At 31.1% G+C, this 10,496-nt stretch overlaps 1 protein-coding gene and 1 non-coding gene across 2 annotated transcripts; both read left to right on the plus strand.

Moving 5' to 3' along the window:
- Positions 1 to 1,036: 1,036 nt before the first annotated feature.
- Positions 1,037 to 4,201, plus strand: LOC137806547 (proteasome subunit beta type-1). The gene is made up of 7 exons (XM_068606743.1): positions 1,037 to 1,236; positions 1,306 to 1,413; positions 1,590 to 1,671; positions 3,351 to 3,480; positions 3,558 to 3,700; positions 3,791 to 3,877; positions 3,953 to 4,201. Exons 1-7 carry the CDS (start codon positions 1,190 to 1,192, stop codon positions 4,025 to 4,027), a joined length of 672 nt encoding a protein of 223 aa, XP_068462844.1. The 5' UTR covers positions 1,037 to 1,189; the 3' UTR covers positions 4,028 to 4,201.
- A 3,576-nt stretch (positions 4,202 to 7,777) lies between these two features.
- On the plus strand, positions 7,778 to 7,850 carry TRNAK-CUU (transfer RNA lysine (anticodon CUU)). The gene has a single exon. It is a non-coding gene; the product is annotated as a tRNA-Lys (tRNA).
- The last annotated feature ends 2,646 nt before the right edge of the window (positions 7,851 to 10,496 follow it).

A 10,496-nucleotide genomic window follows, 5' to 3' on the forward strand; every position in this document is an offset into this window, starting at 1 on the left:
ATAATAACTCTAGAAGTTTTCATGAAGGGTTTGCCAAGTATCAAGGGAACCTCCTTGTCTCCATCACAACAAAATCCATAAGAAATAATAATTTGTCCATCTTAACATTAACATTTTCAACCACACCATACGAATACTTGATTGATTTATTAACTAACTATAGTGTCATCCTTATGGGTTTAACCTCCAAATCACCTATCATTTTAAGCATAGCTAGAGACATTAAATTTATGCTAGCAACCAAATTCAATAAAACCGTGTCCATAAATAAAACACCTTTGTTTACTGAGATATTAATACTCGTATTACCTAATTGTTAAGATGTTGACTAATCATAATACCTTACATGATTCGGTCGGTATTGGATATCAACAAGTCTTGACCATTCGTCTTTAGATGTACAATATCAAATTAGTCTATTGTTTATCATAATTTATATAGATATTGTTAATGATTTACTCCTTTCAAATTTTTTTATCTTTTACTCTAAATTGAATTTCAATCATTTTTTAAAATTTATTATCAATTGAAAAAGGTATTATATCATGATTTAAGTTATTTATTATAAATATAAAATATACTTTGTAACTAAAAATTTCGTATTTGTTATAAATTATAGTTATGTAAATATATACTTATTGCAGTTATTAAAATATTTGTATCGAATTAACTTTTTTACCAGTTGGACTATTTCTTTATTATTATTTTAATGCATCGTGCTTTCCCCCTATGTATTATTTTACTAATTCTTAAACAAAATTAATATAATCGTTTTGAAGGCAAACACTTTTAGAAAAATATATTTAAGAATTTATCTTCAATAGTAATTTTGTAAATATTTTTATGAATATATTTTTTTTTAATTATTATTTTAAACTTTAATATTTAGTTTTAATATTTTTTGAAATTATTAATGATTGAAAATAATCTATATAATAGTTTAAATTACTATCATGATAAAAGTAAAAAAAAAAAATACAAAATAAATATTTACATTGTGAAGTGCGAAAATCAAAATACTAGTAAAAAGCATTTCGTGTTGGCAAAGACACAGATCTGAAGTGATAGTGTTAAAAAGAAACAAGAGAGACTAAGGCAAGCGAAACAAAAAAAACCTTTCTTTTTCACTCGAAGCCCTAATTCATTCTCCTCTCCGTTCTCTGTGTTCTCCATTTTCCGTTCACTCACCATGACGAAGCAACACGCTAATTGGTCTCCATACGATAACAATGGAGGGTAAGGTTCTCTCTCTAATGAGTATTTTCAATTTTTCATAAGTTGATTTGTTATTTTCATTTTGCATAGATCATGTGTTGCAATTGCTGGAGCAGATTACTGTGTTATCGCAGCAGATACCAGGATGTCCACCGGTTACAACATCCTCACTCGGGATTACTCCAAAATCTCCCAATTGTATGATTTCCCCTCCAATTAATTTTCGCCCTAAATAATAACTTTTTTTTTTCCTGAAATTCGATTGGGTTTTATTATCGCTTATTTGATTTTCTTGATCTTAGCATTGCACAAGGGACTTTGTTTGTTTGTGCTGTTTAAGTATGTGAACTAAGGTTTCTATTGTTTCGCGACAGAGCGGAGAAGTGTGTGATGGCTTCTTCTGGTTTTCAAGCTGATGTGAAAGCCTTGCAGAAGGTTTTGTCTGCCAGGCATTTGGTGAGCCAAAAACTCAACGATTGAAACAACTGATTAGTGTTACTTAACGCTTGTGAATACTTTTGGGGTTGCTTTTGCAATTTACAAACTATATTCTTTGCTTAATCTCTTAGTGTGTGTTCTGTCCGCTAGTTTATCTATTTTGATGTTTGATGTATGATTGGGTCCAATGTAGTTTGTTTTCAACCTCCCCGATAAAATAACTCGTGGTACTATGAAATGATAAACCTAGAGTAAATATGTTGGGCAAATGAGCAAAAGTGTCAATAATATGTTATTATTTGTGGAAGTAAGGTGTTGAAGGTATATGTTGATATTTTTCATGGTGTAATGGATTGATTTAATCATACTTGGTTTAGCTTATATAATCATTGAATTTTACCAGCTTTCCTTCTAATCGGTGTTTTGAAAAATGTGATTATTTTGTTAAACTTGAGTTATCCCAGACTAACACTAATAAAGCTTCTAGTTTTTTTTCCTACGTATATTATCGGATTAGTTGTTTTTTGTTTTAGATTTAGTTGTAAGCTGTAAACATCAATGAAGCCTCTACACACAAAACCCATCACTAATTGCCACCATCTAGAACATGTAATAAATGCCGACAACAGGAAGCAGACTGTCAACACCAAATCCACCCACGGCCAAATATTTAACCATTCTACATGACATGCATTTGCATGTATCCTCAGTGGAACAACCGCGAAAATCAAAATTTAGATGAAAATACAATATTTTAAGTACTTCTCCATTTTAGTCTGTCTGTATGCCTATACTGTGCTCGTAGATTTAAATTAGGTTGAAACCTAAAATTACTAAATTTTCTTGAATAGATCGTAAGGTACTTAGAAGCTTGCCATTTGAATTTTAGAGTCAATGGTATCATCTAATGCTTTGAAGTTAGAGTTACTTATGAGCCATCTCATAGTTTATTATACGTATCCAATTATGTCCAGTCACTAAAGTGTTTATTGGCTTCCCTCTTTCCCATTTCTATTAAATTCTAAAACATTCCAGAGTTAGACACTGTTATGTTAGCTACATGATCAAAATTTCAATGCATTTTAGTAATAGTAGGCCCCTCAATAACCATGATGGAAAGAACTGTGGATATTTGGACCCTCTTTTCATTATGATAATTACAATATTTTCTAGCATATAGGTGTTTGAAATTATTGAGAAGGAAGCACATCTGAAGGGATATTTGGAAGATTAGTACTGAAAATGACTTATAGATTTGTATAAAGTAATAGTTTTAGGGTGGATTTGTGTCCAATGAAAGGAAGGATCTTCATGGATTTGCATAAAGAAATCACAAGCATTATAAGTCAGAGGAAAAGGGGAAGGTATAATGTACATATGCTTGCTTGATCTGAGTTAGGGAATACATACATAATGATTTTCTGCCCTAGTAGTGTCAACTTAATATTGATGTGTACCATAAAGAATGGGTCTTGACTTTGCCTCAAGTTTTATACCTTTACATTTTGCATTTATATTCCCCCCTCTCCAGACCCCACTAGAGTAGAGTCAGGGCTCTGGGCTCCCTTTTATGTTGTAAAACTAGGGAAACTGCTGTATTAGACCCTAATTTGTTATGTACCTTCAGTTTACCATGACAAAATACTTGGAAGCCTTTGGTGGACTGATGTGATATCATCTTTTGACTCTGAATGCAGACTTATCAGCATCAACACAACAAACAAATGAGCTGCCCTGCAATGGCTCAGCTTCTCTCAAACACACTTTATTACAAACGCTTCTTTCCCTATTATGCATTCAATGTTTTGGGTGGCCTTGACAATGAAGGTGTGCTATTTTTAGCTTTCTATGGTTGTTCACGTCTCATTTTTATAATTGTTATTTTCTACTTCAATCTTAAACAGGAAAGGGATGTGTTTTCACATATGATGCCGTTGGTTCCTATGAGAGGGTTGGATATAGTTCTCAGGGTTCTGGATCCACACTTATTATGCCATCTCTTGATAACCAGCTGAAGTCTCCTAGCCCACTCCTGTTACCTGCCGTGGTAACATTCTGAAATTGGTGCTTTGCTTGAAATATTTGATTCTTCAAGTTTTATGGACTGACGCCTAATTAAAAATATTATTTCTTTCAGGATGCTGTTACTCCGCTGTCTGAAGCAGAAGCAGTTGATCTGGTCAAAAGCGTTTTTGCATCTGCAACTGAGAGAGACATATACACGGTAAGTTTGTCTGACATACATAATTACCATTTGGCTGCAGAATGAACTTGCAACTTAATGTGAATGTTTTTACAGGGAGACAAGGTTGAAATCGTTATCCTAAATGCCAGTGGTCTTCGTCGTGAATACATGGACCTAAGGAAAGACTAATGCTCTACAGTATGTTTGAAATGCTTCTGGAATTTTACATTGGGTTTTTCCCATGAGTCGAAATTAAGAATAGCATTTCCCGTGAAATTGCTTTGAACAAGTACTACTCTGTTCGCATTATAACTAGACTGTGATTTCACTTATATTTGCATTGGATTTTTTGTCGTAGTCTAATTTATAGCTTTAGTGTGCATCTTATATCTAGTTGTAACCTGTTTGGTTGCTCTGTCCATCTCTCACGATTGCGTTGTGTTTTGCCTCGTACGTCCCCAAATATTTTCTCAAAATTACGTTATAAACCATTAAGTTAAGGTATAAATATGGCCCTTGAGGTGGCTAGTTTTCAATTCGTTGGAGTCTTCTAGCGATGAACAGTGGGATTGAACAATTTCAAAAGACACCAAACTTTTTCTTCAAATTGAATGAATATCCAGATTCCAAATGCATTAAGAACCGACTTAAAAAAAATATCGAGCATAGTAGAAAATATCCAAAATCATGAAGAATGTATTTTTGAAACAGAACACAAATAAAGATTTTTGAAATAAGGAGATTCAGTGTGGATTGAACTCAGTGAAGGAGTAGAATGTGGAGCAATTAATGAAGTTCATGAAGGGAACATCTTCGTTTCATTCCTTCCGCAAGGTTTTGAAGTAGGTAATAATGATTTTTACAATTCCAATATTCCAAAATTTGTTGCTAGTGATTCTGTGAGATTAGCTAGTAGAAAAGTACAAAGTATTTCCTATAATAGCTTCATACAGCTGAATTCATCTGATCATAGTTGCTTAGATGCTGATGTGATTTCTGCATTACTTTGTTTATAGTATCCTGTATTGAGATGTTCATCCTTTCTTCTCCAACTTCCTGTTGCTGTGCCTGTCAGAAACTGAGATGTTTTCATCAGAAAATGTTTAAGGAAAATATGTTTTTAGTAGTAATAAATTAGAGATCTCTGATTTCTACAAATTTTCTTTATTTTATTTATAAAATGTGTGTATTTTGATTTTAGTAAATGTAAAAGATTTTTCTTTGAATTTCATCTCTAAAATAATTTAAATCACTATTTTAGTTCTTAATATTAATTTTAAAATAGGAAAATATTTATTTTAAAGATTTAATTTTTTTTTTAAGTATCACGTGTTGATATTATATTACAATACTATGCTTAGAGTGCTTGCTTGACCTTTTGTTCAATTTATAAGCAGTTAACTAAGGTCATAATAAAATGAAAGAAAAAAACCATCTTATTCAAAATCCCAACTATGAACTTTCTTATCTTCCCTTGCAAATATGAGAATGCATTATTCATATAGGGTGAGAAACACTTACAATTATCAAAAATATAAATTTTTAAATTTGGACACAAAAGTAAAGAAAAAAATTTAGAGGGATCAAAATTATAACTCATTCATTTCATAAGAACTAAATATTTAGGTTAATAAAAAACAATATTTGAGTCACTTAAATTTGATTCCTCGTATCATCTGAAAAACATGCATAAAATAATATTTTTCTTAATGATGACTTTTCTTTTTACCTTCAAAATTTTGCTTTTTTATACCACACGAATGTAGTTTTTCATTTGAACTATTGCTAGGGATGGCAATACGGGATGGGCCATGCAGGTCGATCCGCAGTTTGTTAGCAAAAAAATGTGGGATCAGATCAATAATTCAACTCGCTGATCCGTTTAAGCCCGACTCACATAACTCGTGATCCGCGCAAGTTAACCGTTCTATACATTGTGTGTTGTTCTGTCATTGTCAACCTAAATTAAAACAAAATTTTATTAGAATAGACCCCTTATAATGCAAAAGATTTTGGTAGTACATATTAAATGGTTGACAATAAATTAATTGTGGAGTAGTTATGTCAAACACCTATGTTTTTATACATTCAAAATATAGAAAGAGAAACATATCACTAATAGGATTATATTTTATTTTGTACAATGACCATTTATTTTGTAGGATGTCATTTATTTTATACGATGACCGTATTGGTTGAATCATTCATTTTAATTTACACAATTGAACAACTGAAAACATGAATTGGTAGTACATATTGAATGGTTGACAGTAAATTAATTGTGGAGTCAAACACCTATGTTTAAATACATTCAAAGTATAGAAAGAGAAACAAATCAATAATGTTTTTTCAAATAGAACTGAACTAATACTTATTGAACCATCATTTCTTTCTCCCTATTTATTGTGAGAGTATGATCATATTTTATTTTGTATGAATGACCACACTAGTTGAACCATTAATTCTAATCTAACAAAACATTAGCAATGCAAAAGGTAACAAATATTTTGATTGAATTTCTTTATATTCAATTTTTCAGTAACAAATATTTTTATTGAATTTTTAAAACAAAAAAAGAAAAACACTATAAGCAGGCTGGCCCGCAGACCCATGAGTTGGTCCATATACGGGGCAAGGCAGAGAAATTAGTCCACGTTCATTACACGGGACGGACCAAATGCGGGACAGACCTATGCAGAACAAGTCAGTCCACATTGTCATCTCTACTTGGTGTAGTTTAATTTGTATGGGTGTTGTTCACTTTACTTCAATGGTTGTTTCTTCCTGCACCCCTACGTTTTTCTTCCTGCATCCCCATAATATTATGCAAAGACAAAAATAAACCTATTATTTTTAAAAAATCCCAAAATGCAACACTACTCTTTCTTGTCCACTGCACACACGAATTTCATTTCTCTCTGAATAGCGGCGGCGTTGCTCCATCTCTTAGCACAGGAAGGTGTTTCTTTTGATGGTGGTCGGTAGTGTCTTGGATTATCGTTTCGTAGTTTATATCTAGTATTTCAGACAACGAAGTTCGGTAATTTTACAGAATCAGGAATCCACATTTGTTTTTTCACATTCCGGATTTGGAAATCCATAAATCTTCCAGATTGGGGAATCCATAAATCTTTCGGATTGGAGAATTCATAAATCTTTTGGATCCATCAATCTGTAACATTAATTAGGTTTCCAGATTTAGTATCCAAAAATAAACAATTTATTAAAATTTTCTTTCGGAACACCTCCTCATCCGGAAAACAACATGATTCACTTCTGGATTGATGAATTCGTAACACACTCCACCACGGTACCCTTTTTCAAATAAAATGTCAAGGCCAGTTTTGACATTTTTAAAATTGTAGAGGTGCAGGAAGAAAAACGTAGGGGTGCAGGAAGAAAAACATAGGGGTGCAGGAAGAAATAACCTACTTCAATGATGGTAAAAATGCAAATAACCAGGCTATTAAGTGATGTATAAATGTTAATACACAGAGAGGCAAGGAATTTTCTTTTACATTTGTCATATTTTCCTCACTTTGTTGGATATATAAAGAGGAGGATGTTTACTAATGCATTATGAGTGAATAACATAAATAATTTTAAATCATGCTCAAAGTAAAATATTAAAGTACTAAGTTTTTTTTCACTCACTTCAAATTTACATTTCTACTCATCCAATTCTGTCACTAATACAAATCATTAATTCTAGTACCATGTATTGATAATCCAACAGAAATAAACACTAACAAAATATTTACAAGTTAATACACTCCACTCATATCACATAATAGTTTCTATTATGTGGGTTTTATACATAATTTAATATTTAACCTTTTAACATTAATTTTAAAAAAATTATGAATTATTTCAATTTTTGAAGGAGTGAGTAAGGATGCATATTATATATATATATTTAAAGTTAAAAAACATTTATAAGTCCGTCTAGCTCAGTTGGTAGAGCGCAAGGCTCTTAACCTTGTGGTCGTGGGTTCGAGCCCCACGGTGGGCGTTTTTCTTTGTTTTTATTTTTGAGAGAGTGTGAAACGAATAAGTGAGAATGTCAAATTATAAAAGGCTATAAAATTTGTCTTATATAAATTTATTTCTTTCCTATTTTAAAGAATATATATTTATTTTGTTTTAAATTCTTGAAAGCATACATGTGAGGAATCTAAATTTTGTTATAATTTGTGTCTAAACTTGGAAAATCCATAGTATTATAATAACACTTAATAGATATTTCATTGAATTGGAAGTGGGTTTATCTGAGGAGATTATGAGCACTATTTAACTTTAGGAAAAAGCCTTGAGCCAATAATATATTAGCTTTTTGCAGATTTCTAATTCGGACACCTTTCCACATAACCTTTCTTTCATATTTAACACAAAAATTCATCAAAAAGCTAAATGCATTATCAACTTTGTGCAAAAAATGGAAAGAATAAAGTCACCACTTTTCTGTATTCTTGTTCATGAAGTTATTCCCATTAAAATATGGTAAGTGACACCGACTAAGTAAAACATTCAGTCAACGTGACTAATACACAACATTTTATTCCATCCTCACTTAGAAATATCTTTTTTTTTCTAATTATGCCCTCTTTTAAAAATAAATAATACTTATTAAATTTTAAAGCAAATAATACTTATTAAATTTTAAAGCAAATAATACTTCAAACAATATTAGTGTATTTGAGATCAGCACATGTTTATATTTCAACCAGAAGATTATTTTACTTTGATTTTAAAAAATTAAAAAAGTAATTCTAAAGTTTAAAGAGTAATATATATATATTCACATCACTTTTTTTCACTTTTGATTGAACGTGTTCTTTTGTCTATTTGTCCCTACTTATCTTGTCAAGTCTACAAAGTCGTCTCATAAATTATTTGATTTTTATTTTTTTTCTTAACTTTAGAAACTAATATTTTAAAGAGTAATTATCCAATTTTGAAAAAGGTTGTGGTCCCAACCAATGAGACAATAACAAGTTGTTTATGAATTTAGTCTATGAATGTTTTTTCCACCGCATTCGGTAGAATATTTTTAGTGCATTATTTTCTGTTTGATAGTGATGTTAATAAATTTGGATGCATCTCCAGTCATATGTTATTGGAGCAGTTATTGTCTATATATTATAAATGTTATTTTCTCACAAAATTCAAAATCAGGTGGCAAGATCCGGTTTCCTTATAAATTTCATGTTAATTTGATTCCAAGAAACTTTAGGATTCTTAGGAACCCATTTTAAGATACCTTTGGGAATAGAAAATTTTCTAATTTTACAGAATCTAACAGATTGGTCATTTCTCATACAGTAGAAACAACAAACAACCGATTGATTCGACCTTTTAACTGATTGATTTTTTGTGATGGTTGAAAAAGGTTTTGAACAACTACTATTTTTGCTTTGTGGGTTAAAACCCAAACCAGATTTCGATTTTCAAAAACAGCATTTGAATTACTTAAATCTTTTTCCATAACTTTGAGTTTCTCTTTCAACCAATTGTTTTCACTTTTCAACCGATTATTTGAAAGGGTTAATCTTTTAGCTTCTTCATGAGTTTCTTGGAAAGCATTAAGAAGTTGAAAATAATTTTCACAATTATTGGAAGAAGATGTACTTACTTGGTTTGATCCAAATTTTTCTTTTGCCATAAGACAGACTTCCATCTTGAATTTTGAAGAAGATGATTCAACATAGGGCTCATCCTTGTCCAGCCAGGCATTCCTTGGGTTCTTGTGATATTTCTCAAGAGTATCCCATATTTCTTTGGCTCAGATACATTATGAAACGTTGAAAAGTTCATCAGAATCAAGGGCAGAGACAATTATGTTCTTAGCTATACAATCAAGGTGGTCTCATTCAGTTTTAGATGATGCAAAATTATTTTCAGACATATGTATGAAAGCATTGTTTGAAATAACATTCCAGATTTCTTTATCTAATGAATCAACAAAGAATTTCATTCTTATACACCAAAGCTTATAATTTTCACCACATAACAGAGGTGGTTTGTTTAGAGAGGAACCTTCCCCAAAAGAAAACTTACTAGCCATTAAAAACAGTTTTCAAAAAAACAGAAACGAAAACTTGAATATTTTCCAAGAACATAGCTCTTGATGCCAATTGTAAGAATTGATGGCTTAAACAAGAGGGGGGTGAATTGTTTATCAAAGATTTTCGCAAAGATTGAATAAGAAAGAACCTTTATCAAACAACCACAAATAAGCAATAAAGGAAAGCAATCAAACAATGATTCAAAAACTGTTTACAAAATTTAAACCGCTTGAAAATACGTTTTAATCGATTGTTTATATCAGCAGCAAAAGCAGAATTAAAACAAACAGTTATAAGAAGTTAGAGAGAGAGATTTACATAGCCAATTTTATACTGGTTCACTCAACCTTGAGCTACATCCAGTTCCCGATTGTCTGATTTTGTATTAGTAATTTAGTACATAACTATTCTTCAGACTTTCATTATTTTCTAGACTTTATCAAGGGTCTATGTGTAATGTGATTTTAGTTCTAATAGAAATCTTTTCACCTTTAGTTTTGTGCTTATGTCTTCACATTGAAGGCTTTCTACATCATACCCAAGAGGATCAACATTATTTTATTTTCTCTCATACTACTTGTTGTACCACTGTT

This window comes from Phaseolus vulgaris, chromosome 3, assembly GCF_000499845.2.
Source record: "Phaseolus vulgaris cultivar G19833 chromosome 3, P. vulgaris v2.0, whole genome shotgun sequence".
Taxonomy (NCBI): Eukaryota; Viridiplantae; Streptophyta; class Magnoliopsida; order Fabales; family Fabaceae; genus Phaseolus; species Phaseolus vulgaris.

What these genes read in the sequence shown, in the direction of transcription:
- LOC137806547 (XM_068606743.1), top strand. Translation starts at nt 1,190, where the DNA reads ATGACGAAGCAACACGCTAATTGGTCTCCATACGATAACAATGGAGG. An exon ending in TACTCCAAAATCTCCCAATT is followed by an intron (nt 1,414 to 1,589) that starts GTATGATTTCCC and finishes GTTTCGCGACAG; the next exon opens with AGCGGAGAAGTGTGTGATGG. An exon ending in TTTTGTCTGCCAGGCATTTG is followed by an intron (nt 1,672 to 3,350) that starts GTGAGCCAAAAA and finishes CTCTGAATGCAG; the next exon opens with ACTTATCAGCATCAACACAA.